Genomic DNA, 26341 nt, shown 5'->3' with positions numbered 1-26341 from the left:
CGGGTGGTATCGAAACTTGCGGTCTGTCCATGGCTTTGCAAGAGTGCTCTCACTACGTCTTGGATGATAAGAAGTGGTGAAGAGGTGTAAGGCTCAGTGGGTGGAAAGATGGATGATGGTGAAAAGAGAGGCCCAGGTGAGACAAGATGTACGATTAAGAAGCCAACTAAAAGGAAGTGTAGAGACGTGAGTTTACGTGATCTGGTGGCGTTTCACGTCGCACCAGGTGTAGTATGTACTATCGCTCTGGTACCTGGTTCGAGTAAAGGAGGAAGAAGTAGCTAAACGACTTCACCAATGGTAGGATGAGGAAGCGGGAGGGTTGTACAAAAGAAAGTTTCCAACTAATGACAGAGCAGTCGGTTACGCCAGCACCGGCACCCAGGTGAAGGCGAAAGTGGTACCCGCTCACACCAGGCAACATGTTGTGCGTGATGACGGAACTGTCAGAGGGTCCCATTTTACTAGCTCTACCGCCGCAGTCGCGTGCAAGAATAAGTCGGCTGGTCATACCAGTGCACAATGGCCTTGGATAGAACGATTTAGACTAGGCAGCTAGTGAGATTTCAGCTTTCGGGGAAGTCATGCCCCTGCACCCGGCGCTGAAGAGCGACTCCGTTCAGACTCGGTAAGAGGTGAGTGGCTGAGCTAGCGTATACAGGGATACTTTTCCTTCCCCAGCCGATCTGCAATCCGATTGGCGAGTCTAGACTTTTCGCTGAACGCATCTATCCTCATATGAGGAAATGGGTCCCACTCCATCTCGATGCAGACGTTGAAGGGGGTGGGTGACGAAAGCCCCCGGTATTGCATGCATACAAGGCTCGGTCGGATGCTGGGTCCCTGCATTGAGCGACGAAGAAAGAACACCTGGTGGCCACTTGGTAAACCCAATCGCTCACAGCCGGGACAGTTCTGTAGACTACGGAGTAATGCACATCGAAGAGGGTAAAGTTAATCTGCATCCAATGAATAACCTTGTAGATGTATTTCCGGATGTGGTCGTGCGTAGACTACCGCCGCGCTCCAAGCGGCTCACGCGAACATCAATCCTGACTGGCCTCAAGGACAGTCCGTCAATCTTCGTTTTGATGAGGTGACCTCGATCCTCCGGTGAGCTCGGCGAGCGCGTGCCCGGCTACATACTGTGCATTCCTGCACACTGACGGACGTTCCTGAAAACTCTGAAGGTGGGTAGCTGACGTGCGGTTGGCGGCTGTGTTGAGACCTGCATCACCTGGCATTCCCGAACCACGCCGGTGGGACCCCGCCTGCATAAGATGGCGTCAACCGGATTTATGATTCGATCCTGTATACAGTACAACTGGATTCAGCTAGTAGGAGGCTCTGCTTTCCCCATCCGAGCGTGTGTCTAGTCCTCGGTTCCTGGCGCCTCGCAGCAGTCTGCAGTAGCTGATGATGAATAAGTGGTGGCCGACATGTAAGGTCAACTAGCCAGCTACTACACGCTCAACGCTGTTGCAGACGCGGCACAAAAGGAGTGCACATGCTGCTCTGCTCAGTAGCACAGCCGGGAAGGCGTGTCGCGAGGGACGATAGAGTTCGCAGCTTTCGCGGCAGCTGATAGGCAGTGGGTCGTTAGTAGCCAGCTGAACCGGCAAATCGCCGCCTCGGTCCCAAAGAATATTTTGAGTCATTGCGTCGACATCCGAGCACAATAACGACAGCCGCGCACTGCGCGGTTATGATGATAATGGTTGTACATCTCCAGCCGGATCAGGTCAAAAAGTGGAACCGTTGGGAAAAGGTGGGGTTAGGGGCGTGCGCCATGCACGCAAGCCAGAGAACCAAACGCTCTACCGATCGACGAACTTCGGTTCATACGTTTCATACACAAAGCTGTCGGTTATGTATGCCGGTCGAGAACACATTCTTTGCGCTGTATTCCGCGTGTACGAGGAGGAGATAACGCGTCGACTTTGTGTTGGCACTTGGTACGTGTGAAGGTTCCCCGCCGCCGTTGCCGCCACTTGGCTGTGGCGTTTATTCGATCCAGGACCACATGCAGGATATGTTCCTGGGACGGCATTGCATAATAGACCAGGACGTCTGCGTGTCTCACGCATCTGCACGCTTTCACCTCGCCTCAATGATACCATCTTCTGCGAAAACGAACGAAGGAATCCATATCGGGGCGATCTCCGGCATGATGCAGCGACGGTTAGCCATATTCGCATCGGCTGCACCCATCTGTATTGATGACTGGCACCGAGACGTGGACGGATAGTTGCGCTTCGGCTTTGCTCCTGGACCCACACGAGACAGAGTACCGGCCGGGCGTACTCCGTTCAATGAAGCCAATGTCATCGAGCCACGAGTCTGACATCCTGACCATCCTGGGATCTGAACGGTGAAGAGACGCATAGAACATGGCGTGTCGGCGACGTTCGGTATGCCGATGTCGCATACGAAAATGTGCAAGCGGACCGACGCTGAAAGGGCCTGATACCGGGTTGTTCATGTCTGGCTGAGGGATTTGTCAAAGATCATCTATCTTGAAGGCATCGTGGTCCGATACGCAAGGGAAGCATGAAAGGCCAGACCAGATGAATCTGGCGAGAAGCGGGCCGATATACCCACTGTGTGGGGAGTACGCCAGTCCCTGGACCATCTTGGGATCTGAAGACGTACGTTCGGCCAGGTTTTAGGCCGTTGACGTGATCAGGATCGACATGTTCAAACTGGCAGGAGATGGCTGGAGGAGTATGGCCCCGAGACTTGCCTTAATCAATGTCGAAGCTCCGACGCGTGCGTACTTTCGCGTTCGCTTTGCCGCTGTGCCGTGGTGTTTGCCAATCCGCGAAGCACCAGGGATAAAGCCAGTATAACGCTAATGGACGGCAAGCTAACCCCTGATTTATCCCCACCTTCAAATGTAAAAGCGATGAATCTCTGTAGATAGGGTGCCGTTCCGACGAGCACGGGCGACTCTTGATCGTTTAGTGTGCGGCCGTATATGAAGACTACTGCAGTGAGTTGTATCAATACCCATTGTTATGGTCATCAACATCATGTCTTTGTCATGGTCGTCTTATCCGCTGGCAGATCCTTCCAAGAGAATGATGCCTGATGTCGTCTTGTGCGCGATGTGACCGGTGAGTAGTTCTGCAAGACTAAAAGCCGACGGGAAAAGCATGAGAACAAGCCGCATCGGCACTTGCAGAGTAGACCGATCAGACAGGATGAAATGGGTCGAAACGATCCGCTACCATGACGTGCAGTATTTGACCGGTGCGGGAAGATCGCTTGGTGGACGAAAGACCTGGGGTAAAGGCCTAGAGCTGACTGCAGTAGTTGCTTCTTGCGGTCTTCTCCGTGAGAATTCTGTCGGCAACGGCGGAGGCGAGGCATATTCGCACTGCAGGATGTATGTAGCAGTGTGTGCGCAGTTAATCCCTCCGTGAAAGTTAGTATACGAGAGGTCCTATCATCGCCCACCTTGAGACACCAGACCCGTAGGCCAGATTGCAATTCGCGCAGGCGAAATCAGTGTTGAGTGGATTGATGCATGCAAGAGCTGCAGGCTATTTCGTCATTGGCTCTTGATGGAGTCACTGTGCTCGGTGAGCCTGGGCGTAAAGCGGATGGCTTCACTCTCTCAACTCAGCGTTCACTGAGATCGGCCAGCAAGACAGCGATCTTCGCAACGAAGTCTTTTGGTGTTGTCCAGATCGTCGGTAGTATCCTCATCACCCTCACTCTTGTCTCTTCCACTGTCATTAATTAGATGAGTGTGTAACGATTGCTGGGCTGGCTTCGTTCTTGTGACTGTGATGATTAATCCGACTGGACCATTGGACGTAAGGAATATGTGATGAGCGCTATTGTAGCGGTTGCAAACTGTACGATAGAGCGGGAGAGAGAAGTAGGTGTGGTGTAGGTATCCAGAGCGCAGTAGAGAGTCTGTACGGATGGAATCGTGTATCGAGTGTGGGTGCCCATTGAACGCAACAGGTTACTGCTGTACTTGCCACTGCCACCAGCGATGATTGCGCGTCTCGCGGTGCCGCCCCCAAATACTGCTCGCTTGAAAATAACGTCTCGTCAACTTGAGCGCGCGGTGAGAATCTGCCGGGCCGGGGTCAACGGCATTCGCGAAACTGATCGGTGAACCCATTCCACACATTCCACACAACAATGCACATAATGTCTAGAGAGCGAAATTTCCACGACCACCCCTCCACCACCGCCCCCGGCATTCGCGAGACCGATCGGTGAAGAAACAGCAAGTTAATCTAGCGTATTTTGGGTATACAAAACGTTGCGATGTGGCGTAAGTCGACAGTTGTGGTGTCGTAAGTGTACATGAAGGCGCACAAAACAAAGCAAGTGTGGGCGTTGTGTTGAGAAGACGAGAAGAGCTGTGATCGTCGATGGATTAGAGGCCCCCAACATACACGAGTGGAATTTGGTGGTGCGGAAGCTGCCCAGGTGTGGAAGGCGCGAGCCACACTCAGGGTGTGTAATTACGATGGGATGGAGCAAAGCCATGTCAGCGCATTCGTCAACGGTCATATTTGCGGGAAGGCCCCCAGCATGCGCGATAGTGGAGTGAGTGACACTGTGTGGAAGGCGCGCTTCCCACGGTCAAATTTGGCAGTCACGAAAGGAAGGAGCAAGACCGCGAGATACTCAATCACACACTAGGAAACCACGAATGACGAAAACCATTTATGACCACCGGGGTGATATTAGAATGTTAATTACTACTTCCTACATGAAGGACCAAAAGGCGGGGGAATAAGTATCGAAAAAGCTAAGAAAACATACGAGAAGCAGTGTCATGTCGAGGACAGTGTGACCACAGACGTGATCCAAGGGAGCTATCACTGTCGGCTAAAAGATGGAAAGGCCCCCAAATAAGAAGAAATGAAGCCCGGCATCCGACCATGTCCCTTCCGTGTCGGCATTGCACAAGCCACCTATTACAAACGCCCGCAGCTGTTGATGATCAATACACCTTTTGACGACTCGATGGTTTCCCGTGGCAAGCGCGCTACCCGTGCTTGACCAAGACCGCAGGAGATGCAACAGCCGGATCCTGAAAGCGAGGTGTGTTGGCGTCATCTAAGCCTCGTCTGCGTCGTGGTCTTGCAGTTGGCCGCTCTGTTCCCTGTTCATGCGGGCCTCGATCTCCTTCAGCTGGCTCTCGCGGGCCAGGAGCTCCTGCCGCTTCTCGTTGATCTCGCGCTGGACCTTGACTTCGATCTCGCGCAGCTTCTCCTCTTCGCGTCGCAGTTGCTCCTCCTTCAAGCGCACTGACTGGCTGGCAAGATCCTCGGGGTTCATCGACGAGTCACTGTAGGATGTTAGTACTGATGTTGTAGCAGAGCGGGGACAAAACTTACGCAGCAGCACCACCTTCGACACTCTTACTAAGCTTCTCGGTACGGTAGTTCTCGTATAGGAAGTCATGCGTAATCTCCTTGAGATCGGCAAGATGGCTGTGGAGGAGGGCACTTCGCACAGCCAGGAAGTCGGAGTGGCGGGGGTTGTCGACCTCGACGATACCCCAGGGGTATTGGCGTGCCCGTACCCGTCGGCCGTTGATCTCAACAATGTCCTCGGATCCAACGATAGCGAAGGGCATCAGGCCGCGGAGCTCGGCGTTCTCCTCGACGGTGTCCTCATCGTCCTCCTCGATGTCGTAGGGGAAGTTGTACACGGGGATGCGGTAGTGCTCAATGTCCTCCATGACCAGCTTCTTCGACTCGGCGAGCTCGGCGGGTGTGAGGGAGTCAGCCTTGCCGATGACGGGGATGACGTTGCAGCGGGGTGAGAGGCGCTTCATAAGCTCAATGTCGAGTTCACGGAGACTGTGATGTGTTAGCTGGAGCGGGCAGAGGGGCTCGGCATACATACCCGTGACCGGTGGGTGTGATGAAGTAGAGCAGGACATGTACACGGTCGTCGCGGAATCGGGGGTTACGCTTAATACGCGATTCCTCTGCGAGAATGCCGTCGTACTGTCGCTCGAGGTAGCCGACGATCTCTGAGAAGCTGCGGAGGGTAAGCGTGGGTTGTGGTACGTCCTGGAAGATGCCTACCTGGCCTCGTTGTCGATCTGGTCTCCAAATCCGGGTGTGTCAACAATGGTGAGCGAGATGCGGGTGCCCTCCTCGTCGAGTTCTAATGTTTGTTAGCAGCCGCACGGGATGATGATAGCCATTGGTCCTTATCGGGGCGACGTACCGACTGTGATGGGCTTGATCTTGACGCCCTCCTCGACGTGTGCCGTTGTTGGGTCGTCGACCTCCTTGTGTCCGAGCACCTGCTTGCCGCAGAGGGTGTTGACAAAGGTCGTCCGGCCGGTACCAGAGGCACCACAGACCATCAGACAGAACTGGATACCCTTCTTGACATTCTTCTTTCTGCGCGTCTTGTTAAGCGCCTGAGACATTGTTAGCGGGTGTGGTCAATGGCAGGTGGTGTGGTGGTGGGTAGGGCGGCATCGTGGCCTGAGGGAGACGTGGTGTTGGGGAGCGTCGTACCGAAGACATGATGAACTCGGGGGCGGTGAATGTGATGGGTGTGGTGGATGGGCGGCGTGCACACGCAATGGAGACAATCTAGCGATGAGGCGAGACTGCTTGGGGGTGAGACGGGGGCGTATGTCTGTGGTGTGGTGTTGGAGCGGTGTCGTCGTGGAAATTTGGGGACGTTGGCAGCTACTCCCTGCGCGATGCAAAGGGGCTCGCTAGCGGGAAACACCCCGGTCGCACTCTCCTTCTTGGCGCGACCACCTGGCGCGTCTGATTTCGGCAAGATGTACAACACGAGTGATTGCAATTGATATTGATCACGAATTGTATTGCAAGTATGTCAAGTTGGCAAGCGGAACGCGTTGCTGCTTTTATAATGATTGCGCGCTGTTCTGCCTGATAGCAGTACTCAGCGGGGTACATTATCAGGGTCTCTCGAAGCTCAACATTACGACTTGGAATATAAAAATGGAAAGTCTCGTATCTCACGTGCGGCTCTGCGCGGGAGGTGGTAGTAATTCTCCGGTTATATCAATGGGACTGATGGTGCCCAAAAGCATCGTTGCTCATCCATCAGGTCCTCGAGCCGCGCTTGCTCTAACCGGTTAGCGCCGGGAGAGCTCAGGTGGATCCCGAGGGCGTGACCGAGCTCTTGGAGGAGCCGTGGACCCTCGATATCGCTATCAACCAACCCTCTCGCCGCTATTTACTCTCGCCTGTCTCAGTCGCTGCTGATAAAATGGGCCTAGCATACTCTCATACACCGCGATAACGCTGTCGGCGCCGTTTGCTGGCCACTTTAAGTTCGAAGTATCTCAGCACAGCGCTCCACCCACCTCCGCACTGCACTTAAGACGCCCCACTTGAGCAGTCGAAACAACCTCCCGTACAAACATCCGCTCTATTCGCTGCGCCCAGCATGAACACCCGGCCCATTCTGGACTCGGATGCCGGGCCCTTTGTGCTCTCGGCATCCTTCAACGCCGACTGTTCGCACTTCTCGGTAGCCTTGGAGAACGGATTCCGCGGTATGACGCGCGCATACATCTTGAAGGCCCCTGCTAACGCCTCCAGTATTCTCGTCTTCAACATGCGAAGAGAAGATCTCCAGAGGTAGCACCATATCCTGCATACCGACCACACCCCACTAACACCCCCACAGAAGTCGGCGGCGGCATCGGCTGCGCAGAGATGCTCGGCAACAAGAGTTACATCGCCCTGGTCGGAGGAGGGAAGCAGCCCAAGTACCCCCAGAACAAGGTACCTCCTGAGGACCCCGACTGGAGCGTCAACGACACTGACATCATCTACGAGGTCCAAATCTGGAACGACAAAACCGAGCGCTTCACCACATCCACCGAGTTCAAGACGCCCGTCCAGCGCGTGCGCCTCTCGCAGACACACATGATCGTCGCGCTGCTCAACTCGATATGCATATACAAGATGAAGGTGCCACCGGTGAAGTCGGCGGAGTACGAGACGGTCAACAACCCGTTTGGGCAATGTGAGCTGGGCACGAGCATCGTCGCATTTCCAGGAAGGGCGGCGGGCCAGGTCAAGATCTACGATCTCAACACGGGCAATGTGAGTATCATACCCGCTCACGAAAGCCCGTTGCGCGCAATCGGCATAAGCAGGAACGGCGACCTCATCGCAACAGCCAGCGAGAAGGGCACTATCATCCGACTATGGTCCTTCCCCTCCTGCACCAAATTAGCAGAGCTCCGTCGGGGCGTCGACCCCGCTGCCGTCTTCTCTCTCGCCTTCTCCCCCGACGGCTCCACCCTCGCCGTGACATCTGATAAATCCAGCCTCCATATCTACGACCTCATAACCGCAACGAATGCCTCTTCACAAGCCGATCCGTCGCAGCACAAGTATGGTATCTTGTCCAAGATCCCTGGTCTGCCCCGCGCTTTTTCAGATATATATCCTACGGCCACGGCCAAGTTCGAAATGGGCGACGAACCTACCACTTGGGGTCCACACGGTAGGTCCGCTACTCTGAGTGCTGGTATTCCGGGTGTGCCGGGCGGTCGGCCGACCAAGGGCCTCATCGGATGGCTCGACGATGAGACTATCCTTGTTCTCGGCGCTGGGTATGATGCGCGATGGGAGCGCTTTCGCACGGGCCGGGATGACAGTGGGAAGAAGTGTCTTGTTCCTAATGGATGGAGGCGGTATATCATTTAGAGGCTTATATGGCCAGCTACGAGAGACGGAGTTATTGCTAGAGGATCATGGTTCTTATCCGCCGTTGATGAGATTTATGTACGGATACGGCGTTTTGAGATTTGGATACGACGAGGCGTTGGTTGCATCTCCTTGGACAGGCGTTTAGATACCCAATCTTCATTCTCTTACTATAAACGTATTTACTCGCGGAGAGGTGATGGCATAGTCTTTCACGCAGAAATCAAAGCACGTACATTTTGATGGATTCAGTCGAGTTTGCATTCTTTACTTCTCTCTCTCTTGTTACTTCTATACATTCTTCTCCTCCATACAGCCGCCAACTGTCAAAATGTTGGCCTGTCCTTTAATTCGCGCTGACCTCCACCGCTCTCAGTTTCATGAGATACAACCCCCAAAACACACCGCTCACATGCCGAGGAACACCCATTGCTCAGCTTTCACATTGGAAGAAGCTGGAATGTCCAGAACGCGAACAGAGGTACATAGAATACATAACAAGAAAGCTAGGAAAGAAGAGTAGGTAGTTGTGAGCTCTGAAGTAAGGGTTCAAACGAGTAAAACGAACAAGTATTTAGAATTACTCTGATTTGAATGTAGAAGCGAAAGAAAAACAAAAGACAAAAAATCGGGAAACTTTGGGTATCGTGCAGAAAGGTATGGTAGCCACAGTTATAACACCCGTGTGCGCAACTTTCTGTGTTGCACGGTGGTGTCAAATATCCAATCAGCCCTAGAAACACCCACATAAATTCTCCTTATCCAGCTCCGCGTTGGCTGTCGATAGCTGTGCACATGGAAGTGTAGTGGTTAGAAAGTTGACAAGACAAGGAAACATTCGTGGCAGGGTCGTAAACAAGGGTTTTTTGTTGGAGAGAACCAGTCTCTCCATGCCCTCTCTTCTCTTATAACAAGATGAGATAGTTGCTGGGCGCGATACCCGTCTCGCCGTTTGGTTTCTTAGCCTGCCACCACCGTCCGCTCACGTCCGAGACTTCGAGGATGTCGTGTTTTTGGAAGCTGATCTCATTTGCGTCATCCGGGTTGGCTTCGTAGCTGTAAATAGCCTTGGCGCGGTACGGGTACTCGATGGAAGCTTCTTGCTGGTTGTTTGCGTCGTCGTTTGTGGGGGTGGAAACGTTGTTGTTCATGCCGCCGAATTGGGGGGCTGAGCTGTTGCGGCCGTTTGCGCCGACGGGGCCGCCGGGGTAGCCGGAGACGGGGGAGGAAGTTTCGAAACCGTTTAGTTGGGCGGATGTGTACATTTGCGGCGGGATGTTGGCGGTTTGGGTTTCGGGCCGGTTGGTGTAACCGTTGGAGATGGGGCGGGAGGAGCGCGAGCCGGGGTGCTCCTTGTGCAGGGCGTACGAGTCGACGAAGGCGCGGTGGCTGGCTTGTGGTTGCGAGCCGTAGTAGAAGATCCAGACGATCTGGGCTTGTTAGTTGGGACTGGTGGTGGGTGGTGTGCTGGCATGACTTACGGCGATCATGGAGAGGAGGATGTAGCCGGCAGCCGCGGCTTCAAAGGGAGCGACGGGCGAGTAGACGAGCGAGTTGACGGATGAGGTGGTGAAGACCAGGCCGGCGGCAAGGAAGCCCACGATCTGCTGGAATTAGCAAGTGCGTTCGCGTGGTGTGCCGTGACTGCTACTTACTGCGACATGGTACGTCCTCTCCGCATCCGAGGCGACTGTGACGGTGACGCCCGCAATGCAGAAGAACATGAAGACGAGCGTCCACCAGGCGAAGTTGGGGAAGCCGCCGTGGATGGCTGATATTATGGAGCTGACAAAGGCGATGACCCAGGCGAGCTGTATACCACGTTAGCGACCAGATCCCGCGACTGCCGCGTACTCCGGGCTACTCACAATGCCAATCGATATCGTGGCCAGCGCAAAAGGATCTCCGATGATGCGGCTCATGCTGAAGCCCTGGGACCTCTGGCCGTAGCCTCCGTTTTCCATTTTGCGTAGTGAAGGAGAGCCGCCCAGCGAGCCGTAAGCGGGCATGTGTTGGTGGAAGCGGCGGGGAAAGGGGCGATTAAGCTATGCTGTCGCGGGCGCAGGAAGAGCAGGAAGAGCAGGAAGGAGCGTGGGTGCCCGATGCGGTATTATGGGTGAATGTCGAGAGTCAAAGAGTGTTGTGGGCGTTGGGCCAGTATATCGGCGCGTTGGTGGAGTTGTGCAGGGCAGCGAACGGTGCACAGGGCGCAAGCAGCGGGAGGCGGGCGTCCAGTGACCAGCAGTGTTGGTGGGCGCGCAAGGCTTCTGCGACTCTGGCGGCTGCGTGAAGGTCGATTATGGCAGCAGGCGGTGGGTGTCGAGGGAGGGTTACGGGCGAGGGCGGGAGCAGAGCGAGAGATGCGACGGTTTCACCTTGGGTTCCCAGTAGTTCTCGATTGGCCGCGCCGGCTGGAATGGCTAAGGGTTGTTCGGGGATTGCAGCGCTGCGGGTCCCACTTGTGCAGAGATTAAAATGGCACCAGCACCGCGCCCGTCAGCCAAAGGCCTGGACAGCTGCACGCGCGTTTAGTGCATTAGTGCCTTTGGTGGCCGTCGAGCCGCCGTACACAGACAAGTCTACGTTGTTTTCATGTTAACAGCGTTATGGGGGTATCTCATCCACCTGTTGCTCGACAATGTGTTCGACAATGTCAAGCTGTTCGCGGCCATTCACTCATTCACCATCCACTCTTCAATACGCCAAGCCAAGACGTGGCGCAGCTAGTACTACCTAGGTACGTCGCTCAAAGGGATCCCAATACATGGCGACGCCTCATCATGCATCCTCGACTCGTCACTCAAGAACACCCCGAGAACCCTCCCACACACAGGACATCCCCGTCCGAAATGTGGTACTTTGATTAAATCGACAATCTACACCGCTGCTGTCATACACAACTGGTCTGACAGCTGCAATTCCACTGCACAAGTCTGGCTAATCTCATGTGCACCCTGCGTCGCCGTCAAGGCATGCCATCCACGTTTCCCCATGGCCTGTCTTGATTACCCATGGTAGCCGACACGTGCGCCGCGTCCATTTGCGGCTGAGAAGGGTGTCTAGGCGCAGTACTCCTAGTTCCCAGGCGAGCCAGGAAATTGACGTCCGGACCATTGTCGGCGCCATTACGCTTCGGGGCCCTGGGCCAGGTCACCAAGCTGACACGAGACGGTCCTGAAACGCCGTGCTACGGCACCGAACCCTCCGCAGCCCTACAAAGTTGCTGAGACCCTCACTTGACCTCACTTTACATCATTCAGCAAGAAAAAGCTGGCGCTTACAAACTCTTTTCGTGTTTGAACTATCTGCTCCTGCTACCTGTGACATGGCAAAGCGTTTCCGGTCAGGGTGCAAAGGTCAATTGACGTACGTTACTGTACCACGCATCAATTTCCCCATGGCCGTCGTCATGATCGGGAAGTTTGTTTTGCAATATGTCACTTTCGGATGCTTGCTTGATCCGAGGCAACGCGTCGCTTTTGTAACATGCGCGACTCTGGATCGCTGCAACGATGGTGACACCGCTCCACATGCTCGCTGCTGATCTGGTCCACATGCCCCGCCCAGACTGCTGAGCCTCTATCAGATGTGCAAAAGTAGAATGACGGTCGCGGGTACCGGCTGTGGCTGTGACGAGTGCGCCCAAGGTACACGTGAAGCACCTGGCATCTGTCAGCCACGCCTTGAAACCGTCTGACGTCGGTATTTGCGCAACGCATGAAGTCCACGTACCGTCAACACAACGTGGTTGAGAAAATAGTAATGGACGTACGGTGTCTCAGCAGGCGATTGGTGCTTCTGCGCGGAGACTGAGGGCACCGAGCGTGGCATTCTTGGTTCGGTGAACTGTTGCGTGATGCTGACAGTTCTCACAGCTCGTCCTCCTCAGATTCGCTCTCCTCGCCCTCTTCTTCTTCGCGTGCCACGCCTTTTTCCTCCTCGGCAGGCCTTCTCCTATATTCCTCCCGCACAAGCGCTCTCAGGGCCTTTCTGAGCCTCTCGTCGTAATCAACCCAGCATCTTCCTGCGCCGAGGAGCATGACCTGCTGGTACCGCTGATTCAGCAAGCCGTTCCTTTTCCGCAGCTCGGATATCTTGAGTGCTTGTTGTAGTTGGCGCTCTTCTGCTTCAGCAATGCGCGGTCGCAACACGGCTAGCTTGGCGAAGCCATCGGTGGTGGGTATCTGCTGGTCTTCGAGAGCTTGGAGTTGTGAGGCAGTTGTTGCGAAGCTTGTTGCGCGTTCAGTCACCAATACAGCTTTCTGGGCGTTGTCGAGTGGGGGACCGTCATGGCTGTCGTCGTGTTGTGTCTTGAGGACATCTTTGTGCTTGCTCACTGGTGACGTTAGCCTCAGATAGTGCAGGAAGTGAGAGCTGCGTACGTAAGTTGTTGGCCTCGTCGAGTAGCGCAGTCTTGCCTGCGAGCTGCTGCAGTGACTGCTCGATCCTGTGTATGCGATCCGGGATGGTCTTTTGCTTGTCCTTGGTGTTGTCCTGCGGGCCGCCGAGGATATACTCCAGGCGATCCAACCGCGATTCCAGCAGTGAGAATGTGAACAGAACCGCCTCCTCGTATTCGTCCATGGTGGTGCTGGATTCGATGTTTATGTTCGCCCAGACGTGCGGACGCGGGCGCGTACCTCGAGCGGAGCGGATGTTAATTTTAGCGGCCGCTGATAAGCCCCCGGGTTATGGGGCCTCGAGACCAGACGTCAGCGGAGCACTCCCACCCTCGCTTTTCACTGCCAGCTCGAGCTCCCATAGCTCTGTCGTCACATTCGCTTGCCTGTGCTCGTCATCGCGATATAGATAGCACCACCGCCAACCCTCGACGGATGAACGCGCAATAACACGAACCGCGCATTTCGCACCCCAGAGCATGGCTTCCTACTCCGCCATCGGCCCCGAGCCAACAGACGCAGACCCCATGACTTCGAGCACCGGGTCGCTGAGAGGGCGACGGTACGATAGCCTCGTATATCTCTTATCGGACGAAAGCTGACCCAAGTAGGAGAGGCAGAGGGAAGCAAGACGTCGGATTCAAGGGCCAGGCAACATGGATCTCCAGTGTCATCAACCTGGCCAACACCAGTATGCTCATGCCAGCTACCCCACACAAGATCATACTGACTATGGACAGTCCTCGGTGCCGGCCTCCTCGCCATGCCCTCCGCGCTCTCCAAAATGGGCATCTTCCTCGGCATCTTCGTTATCGTATGGGCTGGCACAACCGCAGGCTTTGGCCTCTACCTGCAAACGCGATGCGCGCGCTACATTGACCGCGGGCATGTATCCTTTGCGACGTTGTCTCAGATGACATACCCGAATCTGTCTATCATCTTCGACGCCGCCATCGCTGTCAAGTGCTTCGGCGTGGCCGTCAGCTATCTTATCATCATTGGAGATCTGATGCCGGGTGTGGTTCGAGGATTTGCGCCAGGCGCTGGAGACATTACCTTTCTGGTCGACAGGCAGTTCTGGATCACGGCATTCATGTAGGTGCTGGTTATGAAGTTCGGAGTGGTGTGTACTAACCAATCCAGGCTCATCGTCATTCCGCTGTCCTTCCTGCGCCGCCTAGACTCGCTCAAGTACACCAGCGTGATCGCCCTCTTCTCCATTGCCTACCTCGTCATACTCGTCGTAGCCCACTTCCTCAAAGGCGACACGATAGCCGACCGCGGCAACGTCCGTGTCTTCGAATGGGCGGGCCCCGTCTCCGCACTCGCCGCCTTCCCCGTCATCGTCTTCGCCTACACATGCCACCAGAACATGTTCTCGATCCTGAACGAGATAGCCGACAACTCCCACTTCCAAACAACCACCGTCATCTTCGCTTCCATCGGAGGCGCATGCGGTCTGTACATCCTCACCGGCATCACAGGCTACCTATCTTACGGCGACAACATACACGGCAACATCGTATCCATGTACCCCACCGCCGCCGCCAGCACCATCGGCCGCCTCGCCATCGTCATCCTCGTCATGTTCTCCTACCCCCTCCAAATCCACCCCTGCCGCGCCAGCATCGACGCATGTCTAAAGTGGCGCCCGGGCGGCCGCAAACAAAGCGAAAGCAGCCCCTCGCGAAACACACTCATGAACAACACGCCCAAGCCCGGCGCGCCCAAGAGCAGCGAGATGAGCGACCTCAAATTCGCAGTCATCTCCACCGTCCTCATCATCCTCTCCTTCATCACCGCCATGACCGTTTCTAGTCTGGAGAAAGTACTGGCGTATGTTGGTAGCACGGGTTCTACGACGATTTCCTTCATTCTACCCGGTTTGTTCTATTACAAGATTTCTGACCCGGAATCTTCGCACCACCAACGTCTTGTTAAGGACGAAGACGACGAGGACGAGTATCAGAGTGGAGAGGCGGAAGGGTATGTCACGAGCGAGGGACATCTTAATCGTGATTTCAGGAGGGGCCTACTGCGTAATTTGGCGCTTGCTTTGAGCATTTACGGTGTTGTTGTTATGGTCGTTTGTCTCATTACGAATACCTTTTTGGTTGCGGCGCATTGAAGATGTTTCGATCTTGTTAAATTTGGGGAGATGGTGTTGCATTTAGCGGGAGTTATTTGCTTGGGGGCTTATCAATTAGACTGGTTGAACGGGTTGGGATGGGATGGCCTCGGTGTTGGAGTCACGTCGATGATGGTGTCTACGGTTTTGTTGTATTCTGGAGGGTTGTATAGGTATATGTGTGGCCTTCTGTAGTCTGGAGCGAAATAGTAATCGTGCCGCTCTTTTCCAGGACGTGTTCTCCTCACGACTTGTCATTGCGTTGGTCCTGCGGAGCGTTGCTAGAGAGTTGAAGTCCGCATGTTGATGTTTGTTGTATTGTTACAAGTTGTACATTTCAGTTGTAGCCCTCATGGGCCGAGAAAGAGGAGTGCCAATACCATTCTCTCTTCGGAGCGAGCCCCATCACGCTGTGGCTTCGTGCACTGATATTTTCGGACACATGCTCCGTCATCAAGACCAAATGTGTGGTTGTGGTGTTGTGCATCTTTCCTTCTCGTTCGTGTGATGCCAGAATTCGCCTCTGTTGAGTCCATCATACGTCAACTCAACCCGTCATGCTCTGAACCCTATCTCCAAATCTTGATATGTCGACCACATAATTTGTAGCCACAATTTCCCCTTCGCCCTCTCCACGCGTCTTGCTCTCCCCCTCGCACCCAATCCTCCCACGCTACTCTCGCACACCCAAGCACCTAAGTAGCAGAAGCCGTCTCCTTCGTCCCGCCCTCCATATTCTCCACCACAGCCCTTGGCGCCCCTCCCTCTTGAATCAAACTCTTACTCGCACTCCCACTCTTCACCACCATCCCCGCAATCTTACCCACCCTATACTGCGGCTCCAGAATCCCCACCATGGACAGCAACCGCCACGCGGTATCTGAGGGCTGGGCGCCGACACCGACCCAGTAGCGCGCGCGCGACAGGTCTAGTTTGATGTCTTTCCAGGGGCGGCCGTGGGTGTCGCCGGGACGTGGTGGTTGGGGCTTTGGGTCGTAGGTGCCGAGGACTTCTAGGGGGCGGGAGTTGCGCGCTGTGCTGTAATATTTGTATTAGCCAGATGGTCTTGGAGATTGGGTCGGAGTGGTCTTTGGGAAGGGAAGGTGGAGTAGGCTTGTGAGGATATGCTGATTGCAGTATTTGCGGACTCCCGAGATGGAATCGTTGGATGGAATTGGGAGACGTACCGGGCGTGTGCGACGACGATGTTGTAGAAGGGGGAGTGCTTCTTGCCGAAGCGGGCGAGTCGGATTCTTAGGACCATTGTGAGATGTTGTGCGTAGAGGTGGTGCTGTTGCGACGACTGCGCGAACGGAGCGGGCGGTTGGTTGGTGGTTTGGGTATATCTTTTTGCTCCGAGGATCTGCCGAGATGCGTGGGCACGTGCGAGGGGGTGTGGTTTGGGTTGGTGACTGGAGTGTGTAGAACACTTTTCTTGGTAGACAGATGATATGTAATCTCCGGGCTGATCTCTGGCTCGAGCAGAGATTCAAGTTGAAGAAGTTGTGGTGGTGTGCGTTTGCTGTCGCGCTCATCATCCTCCTTGAGCGGTGATGTAATGGCAACACCATGTTGCTCACCAATATATGGTGTGACAACCATCTCTGCTTCTACATCTCTCACTTTTTCTAAACTGAAGACTACACGATGGCTCTTCGAGTGAGTAGCCTTCTGAGATACTTGATTCGGTGATGACTACTAATCTTACTCCGCAGACTCTCTCCGCCAAAAGCGCAGCTGCGCTTGACCAAGAACTCATGTCCTCGGGCGCATTCTCCATTGATCAATTGATGGAGCTCGCAGGCCTTTCTGTTTCCCAAGCAGGTACGTCGTCACTAAATCTGATCGAATCCGTCAAGCTGATCAGTTAGTCTTCAAACTACAACCCCTCAGCAAAGGCAAGCGCATCCTCGTAGCATGTGGCCCTGGCAACAACGGCGGCGACGGACTAGTCGCAGCCCGTCATCTCTTCCATTACGGCTACCAACCTACGATCTACTACCCAAAGCAGAGCAAGAATGAGCTCTATCAGGTATGTACCTCGCCAAGTACCAGAGGGACATCTATCTAATCCTCGGCCTCCACAGCGCCTCAAGAAACAACTCGAAGACCTCAAAGTGCCATTCACAGAAGACTTCACGTCCGCACTCAAGCAAACTGACCACATCGTCGACGCAATCTTCGGCTTCAGTTTCTCCGGCGAAGTACGCGAGCCATTCCCCAAAGTCATCGAAGCTCTAGCATCGACTTCCGTCCCTGTGCTCGCCGTCGATGCGCCATCATCGTGGGATATCGAGGACGGACCTCAGGATTCTGGACCTGGCAAGGGCTTCATGCCACCAGCGCTCATCAGCTTGACTGCACCGAAGCCGCTGGTTAGGAAGTTCACAGGGAGGCATTTTCTTGGTGGCAGGTTCTTGAGCCCGGAGATGGCGGATAAGTATAATCTTGATGTTCCGAAGTATGAGGGCTTGGATCAGGTGGTTGAGGTGCCGGTTGAGAGTGAGAAGCTGTAAAATATGGCCATCCATGCTCGTGATTATTATACAGAATAGACTACAATGTTGTTCGCGCATCACGATGCATGGTCAAGGTGTTTTGGTACCTGCTTGATATGACACTAGCGTGGTTTCCCCGCAGAGCCGCGGTACGGCTAACAGCGGTCTTGAGATGTCATCCGAACCCCAGCTTCAACTGCGCTTCGGCAAACAACAATGTCAATTTCCTTCGAAGCGGAAGCCCGGAAAGTTCTTGACTCCCTTTTGTCTGCTCTCTTCCAGGCGGTATAATCGAGCTGTAACTCATCTACACGTTTCACATACCACTACACCCTCAATCTCGCGTCGTGACTACGCGCAAAGCAACTTCCCCCCACATACACCCAAAGGGCTGTCTGAACTGCTGCGGCCTTTCAAGCGCTCACTGTTCCAACTAAAATGGTTCCAAGAGCGCCTTCAAGAGAGGCTTTGACCTTGCTCAAGCATTCTGTACGACCTTCCGTAGTCGTTCGATCGCAAACACAACGCTGCCTCCTCTCATCCACTTCGCGTCCTACGTTACCATCGCACACCCAATCGCGGGCCACACCCCAGACAGTTCGAAACACCGCGACCTTTACGCATTCTCACCATGCCGAAGCCGTGTCTGTGATCCCCACGAACGTCGACACGAGCAATGCAGACTTCAAAGAGAACAAGCGCCAGATGGACGAGGCAACCGAGAACCTGGTCAACCTGCACACAAAGATCGCGCAAGGTGGACCTCAGAAAGCTCGGGACAAGCACATACAGCGCGGCAAGATGCTGGTTAGAGACAGGATATCTGCACTGATTGACCCGGGCACGCCGTTCCTCGAACTGAGCCAGATGGCAGGTTACAACATGTACGGAGAGGATGATGTGCCTGCAGGTGGTATCGTCACTGGCATTGGCACAGTCAATGGTGTGCAATGCATGGTTGTCGCCAATGACGCTACAGTCAAGGGCGGCACATACTACCCAGTCACCGTGAAGAAGCATCTGCGAGCCCAGACGATCGCCCAGGAGAACCGGTTACCCTGCATCTACCTCGTCGACTCTGGAGGTGCGAACCTGCCCAACCAAGCAGATGTATTCCCGGATGTCAACCACTTTGGCCGTATCTTCTACAACCAAGCGCGCATGTCGGGCATGGGCATCCCGCAGATCAGTGTTGTTATGGGACCATGTACGGCGGGTGGTGCTTATGTACCTAGCATGAGCGACGAGAACATCATCGTCGAGAATCAGGGTCATATCTTCCTTGCCGGGCCACCGCTTGTCAAGGCAGCGACTGGCGAGGTGGTCTCAGCAGAAGACCTTGGTGGAGGCAAGCTTCACAGTGAAGTCTCTGGTGTTACAGACTACCTCGCAGTTGACGACGCGCACGCACTTGTCCTTGCGCGGAGGAGCGTTGGCAACTTGAACTGGCACCGTAATCAGACTGTTACTTCGCAGCCCACTTTCCAGGAGCCTCTCTACGACCCTCAGGAGCTTTCAGGCATCGTCGGCACCAATCTGCGCCGTCAAATCCCCATCCACGAGATCATCGCACGCATCGTCGATGGATCTTCTTTCGATGAGTTCAAGCCATTGTACGGCTCCACTCTAGTGACGGGTTTCGCGAAGATATACGGTCACCCGGTGGGTATCGTAGCCAACAACGGCATTCTCTTCAGCGAGAGCTCGCTCAAGGGCGCGCACTTTGTCCAACTATGTGGCAAGCGACACATCCCCCTCATCTTCCTCCAAAACATCTCAGGATTCATGGTCGGCCAGGACGCCGAGAAGGGCGGTATCGCAAAGAACGGCGCAAAGCTCGTAACAGCCGTGAGCTGCGTTGACGTACCCAAATTCACAGTCGTCGTCGGATCTAGTGCTGGCGCTGGAAACTACGGCATGTGGTAAGTCTCCTTCTAGTCCCACCTCGACACAACATCGCTAACACAAGCACAGCGGCCGCGCGTACTCCCCTCGACTTATGTTCACCTGGCCCAACGCAAAGACGTCGGTCATGGGCGCAGAACAGCTCTCGTCCGTCATGGAAGCTGTAGGCAAGAAAGTGGATCCCGCGCTAAAGGCACGGATCGAGCACGAGAGTGAGGCCACGTTCGGGTCGGCAAGGCTATGGGACGATGGAATCATACCGCCGGAACATACACGGAGGGTGCTTGGCATGGGCCTGCAGATGGCGTGCGGTGGACAGAACAAGGGCGTGGAGAAGGAGAGCACTTGGGGTGTGTTTAGGATGTAAACGCAAAAAAAGGCTTCGTAAGAGCACGCGTGCGATACGCGCGTCTCCCTGTTGCTTGCTTAAAAGCATGATATTCGCGACCTTGACCAAGAATCTTTGGTGTTCCATTTTTTTCTTGCCTGCTTGCTTGCCTTGCTTGCCTTAGGGCCTGGCCTAACTACCTGTGTACTAAGAATAGGGTCCATGACCGCAATTTCCGGCATCCCCACACATTTGCACGGGAAGTGGCTTGGCAGAGGTCTTGGCAGAGAGCCGTCAAGACAGCTGGGCAGGCGGGTTCGGCCTCAAGTACGCCTGTAAGCTTGCTTGGAAACGCTTGTGTGAGACGAACGTTAACGTAGTGTGGAGATCAGGTTCACTCAGCCATAGATGCGGTGCTGTTGATCGGGAGTTCACGCATGTGAGAAACGAAACGGAACAAAACAAACGGTGAAGTCAGGCCAAACAGCGCAAAGTCAGGCGCCTGCGCCACAAACATTCCCTGCAGGTGGGGCGCAGGCATGCGGAATTGAGTCCATAGGTTTCAACGCGGATACCGGGTCTTGCGGCTGCGTTGCGCAAGATACACGCAGACAGCGGAATGTGTTCACTGTTTTGATACTGTTTGTATTCAGTTAGTGGTGGTGAGTGGTGGTATGTGGCGCCGTTCGCACCGGCGCTTGCGCTGTGAATTACAACTTGACCTGCGTTCCCTCGGCTTAGAGGGAACGCCAGCTGCATGATGATTAGATGCAGGCGGCGAATACGACCATGGGATTGCCAGGGTAGCCTATGGGGGCACAGGCCCGTGTTAATCCATCAAAGTTACCTTCTCAGTGCCGCCATTCCGCTGCCCGCTATTGCCTCGACGATCGCTCCCGCCTCTCTTTGTCACGTCCGTCATCAAACGCTGGGGGCCTGTTTACCACTACACTCGCTTTTCTGTCGCCGTTCCTCCGCTGCCACAACCTTTTCCGGTACCTGCCTCCTACTCCCCGGTCAACCTCACCACGCTGCTTGTTTGCTTGATCTTGCTTGATCTCCCTGATCTCGCTTCCTCCCCACTTGGTCTCACGCACTTGCGGGGTAGCCATTCGTTAGCATTGTTTTAGGCGCAAAGCACATGTCGAGATGAGGTTGTTCAGCCCTGCGCGAGCGCTAGCGGCGCTCTCTCTGCTGTCGACAGATGTTGTGCGACCCTTCACCCAGGCCATCGTGCTCGACCCCAATTCAGAGAGTAGGATCCCCGTCGCTGTCGCATGGCTACTGTGCGCTTATACAGTCTGCTAACCTCACTTTACAGCCTCTATCAACGATGTCTCCTCCCAGGTTGCCAAACAGCTCGTTGCGCAATATGCGACTATCGATGATAAGGGCATCCATGTACTCGGTGGTTACCCGGGTATCCTCTACGAACCCTACTACTGGTGGCAGGCGGGCGCCATGTTTGGTACCCTCCTCGACTACTGGCACTACACCGGCGACGATCAGTACAATGAGATGGTCCGCGAGGGACTGATACACCAATTTGGTGAGCATCAAGACCTGGTATGTATCTCTATGCGCTATCGCAAGGTCTGTCGCTAAGCTTTGTAGATGCCCTCCAACCAGTCCAAGAACGAAGGAAACGATGACCAAGTTTTCTGGGCCTTCTCCATGATCGCCGCCGCCGAATACAAACTCAAAGATCCTCCCTCAGACCAGCCCGGTTGGCTCGCCATGACACAGTCCGTCTTCAACCAATTCGTCGGCCGCTACCAGAAGGAGGTGTCCGATGGCACTTGCGGCGGTGGCATGCGCTGGCAGATCTATCCGTGGCTTAATGGGTGGACGTATAAAAACACCGCATCCAACGGAGGCCTGTTCCATCTCGGCGCGCGATTGGCCATGTACACAAAGAACGACACATATGCCAAGTGGGCGGAGAAGGCATTCGACTGGATGGCGAATAGTCCTATTCTACCCGGCGACGGTCAGGTCTACGACGGAACCAGTATCAGCACGAACCCGCCATGCAGCGACGCTGATCAAACGCCCTGGACCTACAACTACGGAATCATGATTGCAGGAGCAGCATACGTAAGACGAATGTTACTACACCACAGATTCGATTACTAACCATGTTCGCAGATGTACAACTACACCAACGGCGCCGACAAGTGGCGCAACGAACTCACCAAATTCATCAACAAAGTCGCCATCTTCTTCCCCGAAGACAAAGGAGGCGTCATGGTCGAAATCTGTGAAGCAAACATAGTCTGCGACGCAGACCAAGAATCCTTCAAAGCGTACCTCGCCCGCTGGCTCGGCATCACCATGCAAATGGCCCCCGAATTCACGCCCCAGATCATGCCCAAGCTGCAAAAGTCCGCCGTTGCCGCTGCGCAAACATGCGAGGGTCCGTCTGACCACGGCGGCGGCAACCACCAGTGCGGTATGAGTTGGTGGAAGCAGGGTTGGGACAACATCAAAGGCGTGGGACCGCAAATGACGGCTCTCAACGTCATCAGTGTATTGAATGCACAGAGGGTGCCACCGCCGTACTCACGCGATACCGGCGGTACTTCTGAAGGCAACCCCGGGTTGGGCTCTGGAAACGACGCCGACCGGTTACCCAAGTTCCAATCCGAAATTACCACTGGGGATAAAGCGGGCGCGGCGATCCTCACTATCCTCATATTCGCTTTGTTCGTCGGTGGATCGGTCTGGATATTGATGTAATGAGGAAGAGATGGAGGAAGCATGAAAGATGATGGTGGTGGTGCTTTTGGTTAATACCCCATTGTTTGGATGCATGTGGAATGCAAGTATGATGGGATGACAACTGAGCTTCTTCGTATGAGGAAGGCTTTTTCATGGCGTTTTTTAATCCAGGGCGAATGGATCGGATGGGCTGGGCTGGGATGGATTGGGAGATTCGTGTGTATATTTGCTATCTCGATGGAATGAAATATGAATGAGTATAGTTTTCGTTTACTATAGGTTCGGTCTTTGAGTTGAATGAGTCGTGATGGAATTGCGGACGCATCTCGTGTACGCGTGGATACATATCTTAGAGCACTGAAGGAGTCGAATGCCAGTGTACGGCAGCCATGTGCCGGTTTGAAGAAAGCAGTCAAAGAGACGTACGCTCTCGTGTGCAATGGACCGAGTTACGTCTCAGACTCTCGAGCTCAGACAATCTGTCTTGATAGGCTTGTACCTATGAGTCTGCGTCACTTCGTCGTTGTGTTGTCCTGATGTCTCGACTCTAAACACACCTTTGGAGTACGTGTGACTACTTCACTTTCTTTGTAGTGGTCTTAGAGGAACGCGTCCGAGATGGTGTAAGACATGGACTGAGAACCTGCCGGACGAAGATGAGATATAACTATGGAGTCGTAGAAGGGGCATTTGAAGAGAGTAGAGAGGCGACAGTAGTTACCAATGCCTTTGCAGAAGGAGAGTAGCGAGACGCTTGGTCAGCGAAAGGCCCACTGGGAACGTAAGTCTATAACCACTCGCTGTAATAATTGCACGATCAACTAAACACACGAGTATAGATATACGAAACAACAATGTCCCGCGATATCTATTCCGGATGTTCACCTCGAAAAGCGGCGGCGGCCTAGAGATGACGATCAATAACGCTACGGAGGTGGTGCCGAGAGGATTAATGAATGACAGGAAAGTGCCTGATCTGTACAGAGAGGCCGAGTCAACGATTTTGGACCTGGTGCAAGCACACTATAGATGCACTCATGATGTTCTGACAGAGTTCAGCTCTTGGGCAGCGTCACTTCACGCCGTCCTTTTTCTCGCCCGCCACGCACCCCCAGAGGGCAACCCCCACATTGCCATGCTCGATCGCGACAGGCTGGACGGCGAGGTCCTGATCTTTTGGGTGCCTGATCTTCTAGGCGAAAGGAAAGGTGACATCGAGTACTTGGCGCATGGATGTATACGAGGTCGTGGGTATACTGCAGTGCCGTTCAAACGACTGGCTGACCACAGGCTGTATACTCTGTTCCCACAGCTTCGACTTTCGACGCAGGATGAGTCGAAGCCTATCGACTTCGGCCACATCTTACGGGATGAAATGTTCAGCGCAACACCAGTTGACGTGTCGGACATGGATATTAAGACAGCTAAGAGGCTGGGCCTCTTTTTTGGAGAGCTCGCCGCACCGGCTATAGTTGCGCTGCTCTGCCTTCAACCGCGGAACTCTTCTGACTATAAAGACACAGCTATCCGGGTAATCCAATCGCTCGGTCTTAAAGAGGTGTATTGCAGAAACCTCGCGACAGGGTACTGGTGCCAAACAGGAGCAGTACATACACGTGACACCAACGGCAGTACTGCTAGGCGATATCGCGATGTAAGACAGTGGATCAAACTGCTTCGTACAATCAGCAACCATGACTTCAGCCGGACTGGAGAGAAGCGGAAGAGGATGGATGAGGATGCGGAGTACGATTCTGGTACTGAGTCTGATACTGATATCGAGGAGTATAGCAGTCGAGTGCGGACGTCTTATGGTTTGCGACCTAGTCCGACGACGCCGACGGCGAAGAAGACTGAAGCGGATAAGTTTGACTTGAGGTGGTTGGATGAGGAAGATGTGCGCGATGAGGGGATGGAAGAAGGGTCTGACGAAGAGATGATCGACGTAGAGGACATGGATGGGAAAGACATTGACGAAGAAGACTTGAACGGAAGATTGCCGGACGGGAATATGCAAGATGGAAATCTTCCAGACTCGAGCGATACTGTCATGACGGATGAGACAATGCGTCCTCCCGGAAGTACACACTACGTCTGCATGCCGTGCTTGAAGCCAGGGAGGTCGGGCGTGATTATGGTGATTGTGGATGACTATGGCAATGTCTTAGATCGCATGTGCTATTCTTCCTGGCGCGAGAAGTGAACAAAAGGTGGGCTAGCGTCTTCCGCTGAGTATGACACTTGGGCCTTTGCGGTTGTATATGGGCCTGGTTGTTTTGTGTGAGATGGTGGTGATTGCGACGGCTGTATCTACGTAGGACAATTGAGGAAATGAATACAAAGATATCAGATGCGCCAGGAGGTGCCGAAAGAAAGGTCTGACGCCTTCAAGGTTGCGCAATTTGGGAGGACAAGCGCTACTCAAGGTATATAGATAGCCATTAAGTGCGCGGATGTATCTTAGCTAGTTAATGTGTAGTGCAGGTGCGGTTGATGCTGGGAGGCACTGGGCGTCGCTTCCAACAGGGAGACGCGCTACTCCGGCTTCGGCTACCTCAGGGGAGCGCCGCTGCCCTGGTGCTTCCCCCAAACACCGCCACCTTCCAGGCTGCCATTGTCACTCACATTCACTCGCCACGACCCAAGTGCTGCAAGCAAACGTCAATGATCAAATTGCGCATCATGTGTTGATACAAAGAACGCCTTACCGGTGTCCTCCCGATCTGTGGCTGAGCGAAGTTGTAACGTTTTGCGATACCTAGGCGGCAGCGCGCAGCCCAGCCGCAGTCCGCCCCAACACCCACCACCTTCGAAGAAGTCGTTTTTCACCCATCCGCTTGGTGGACGCTTAGGCTCTGCAATGCGCCGTGTGGATACGCAACACGACGCCGGTCAATGCTATCGTGAGATGGTAATTCTTCATAAGGAATGAGTGCCGTCAAAGAACCATCAGCCCTCAACTTCACCTTCAACTTCGTAAACGCTGATCGGCTGTTTGTGGCACACGGCATACAGCATGCGAGAATTCTCTGATAACTCACATTTAGGCAGCCATGATCAGAAGGCAAGAAGGCAGAAAGATCGGGATGAAGCGAGGGGTCTTTCAGCTCGACTTGACCCTCGGCAGAGTATACCGCACTGTTTATGGGAGTATTGTGACCTCACCGCAAGACTCAACGCTTTCTTTGGAGGGTTGCAATAGGCTGAGTCTTCGAATCACATCAACTTTGCTACCTTCCAGTCGGTAGTTCCACGAGCGAGCGTGCCTGACCTTGGCAGGCACAGCCCCACCTGCTCCCATCGCATTGATTCTTCTAACGTCTAGACTTGGGTGACAGGGCTGCCGAACACTACCAGGATGCAGGAGACCTCTCACATGTGAGTTAGGCTACAGCCTCAGCCCCAAAAATACCGCTACGCCGCAACGACCCCACACCGCCATATTGGAGATTTCGTCACCTGGTAATCCATCGCATCCCGCCTATCTGTCGTTGGACATGCCCGTCTTCACCCTCACTGTCAAGTGCCAATGACGTACTTGCGATACCATGTCGCGAAGAACTACTCGTGGGAAGACGACCCTTGTGCCCAGCTTACCAATTACTAGCCTACCGCGAGCGTTCAAGCAAGGGTACTTGATCCTTCTACACAATCGCTCTTCCGTC

General features: G+C 54.2%; 8 protein-coding genes across 8 annotated transcripts; 4 read left to right on the top strand and 4 right to left on the bottom strand.

The window, feature by feature from the left end:
* Positions 1 to 5088: 5088 nt before the first annotated feature.
* On the bottom strand, positions 5089 to 6421 carry J4E87_000835 (uncharacterized protein; the record flags this gene model as incomplete). The annotated part of the gene is made up of 5 exons (XM_049372487.1): positions 5089 to 5320; positions 5370 to 5837; positions 5884 to 6021; positions 6069 to 6150; positions 6214 to 6421. The coding sequence occupies 5 exons, from the start codon at positions 6419 to 6421 to the stop codon at positions 5089 to 5091; spliced, it is 1128 nt and encodes a 375-aa protein (XP_049237145.1).
* Positions 6422 to 7422: 1001 nt separating this feature from the next.
* J4E87_000834 (uncharacterized protein) lies at positions 7423 to 8696 on the top strand (the record flags this gene model as incomplete). The annotated part of the gene is made up of 3 exons (XM_049372486.1): positions 7423 to 7531; positions 7578 to 7616; positions 7666 to 8696. 3 exons carry the CDS (start codon positions 7423 to 7425, stop codon positions 8694 to 8696), a joined length of 1179 nt encoding a protein of 392 aa, XP_049237144.1.
* A 905-nt stretch (positions 8697 to 9601) lies between these two features.
* SHO1 (Transmembrane osmosensor) lies at positions 9602 to 10660 on the bottom strand (the record flags this gene model as incomplete). The annotated part of the gene is made up of 4 exons (XM_049372485.1): positions 9602 to 10126; positions 10178 to 10300; positions 10352 to 10507; positions 10565 to 10660. The coding sequence occupies 4 exons, from the start codon at positions 10658 to 10660 to the stop codon at positions 9602 to 9604; spliced, it is 900 nt and encodes a 299-aa protein (XP_049237143.1).
* Positions 10661 to 12565: 1905 nt separating this feature from the next.
* Positions 12566 to 13280, bottom strand: J4E87_000832 (uncharacterized protein; the record flags this gene model as incomplete). The annotated part of the gene is made up of 2 exons (XM_049372484.1): positions 12566 to 13032; positions 13079 to 13280. 2 exons carry the CDS (start codon positions 13278 to 13280, stop codon positions 12566 to 12568), a joined length of 669 nt encoding a protein of 222 aa, XP_049237142.1.
* Positions 13281 to 13575: 295 nt separating this feature from the next.
* On the top strand, positions 13576 to 15224 carry J4E87_000831 (uncharacterized protein; the record flags this gene model as incomplete). The annotated part of the gene is made up of 4 exons (XM_049372483.1): positions 13576 to 13658; positions 13708 to 13787; positions 13837 to 14191; positions 14240 to 15224. The coding sequence occupies 4 exons, from the start codon at positions 13576 to 13578 to the stop codon at positions 15222 to 15224; spliced, it is 1503 nt and encodes a 500-aa protein (XP_049237141.1).
* A 695-nt stretch (positions 15225 to 15919) lies between these two features.
* CYT21 (Ribosomal protein S16, mitochondrial) lies at positions 15920 to 16488 on the bottom strand (the record flags this gene model as incomplete). Its single annotated transcript, XM_049372482.1, has 2 exons — positions 15920 to 16262; positions 16412 to 16488. 2 exons carry the CDS (start codon positions 16486 to 16488, stop codon positions 15920 to 15922), a joined length of 420 nt encoding a protein of 139 aa, XP_049237140.1.
* Positions 16489 to 16871: 383 nt separating this feature from the next.
* Positions 16872 to 17740, top strand: J4E87_000829 (uncharacterized protein; the record flags this gene model as incomplete). The annotated part of the gene is made up of 4 exons (XM_049372481.1): positions 16872 to 16883; positions 16940 to 17048; positions 17096 to 17256; positions 17312 to 17740. The coding sequence occupies 4 exons, from the start codon at positions 16872 to 16874 to the stop codon at positions 17738 to 17740; spliced, it is 711 nt and encodes a 236-aa protein (XP_049237139.1).
* A 420-nt stretch (positions 17741 to 18160) lies between these two features.
* Positions 18161 to 22694, top strand: J4E87_000828 (uncharacterized protein; the record flags this gene model as incomplete). The annotated part of the gene is made up of 5 exons (XM_049372480.1): positions 18161 to 19644; positions 19697 to 19977; positions 21277 to 21521; positions 21570 to 22052; positions 22104 to 22694. The coding sequence occupies 5 exons, from the start codon at positions 18161 to 18163 to the stop codon at positions 22692 to 22694; spliced, it is 3084 nt and encodes a 1027-aa protein (XP_049237138.1).
* Positions 22695 to 26341: the final 3647 nt, after the last annotated feature.

This window comes from Alternaria ethzedia (genome assembly GCF_023757985.1).
Source record: "Alternaria ethzedia strain BMP 0044 chromosome Unknown scaffold_2, whole genome shotgun sequence".
In the NCBI taxonomy this organism is placed as follows: Eukaryota; Fungi; Ascomycota; class Dothideomycetes; order Pleosporales; family Pleosporaceae; genus Alternaria; species Alternaria ethzedia.
The sequence above is the reverse complement of the archived record's forward strand: the minus strand, read 5'-3'. Positions and strand labels throughout refer to the sequence as shown.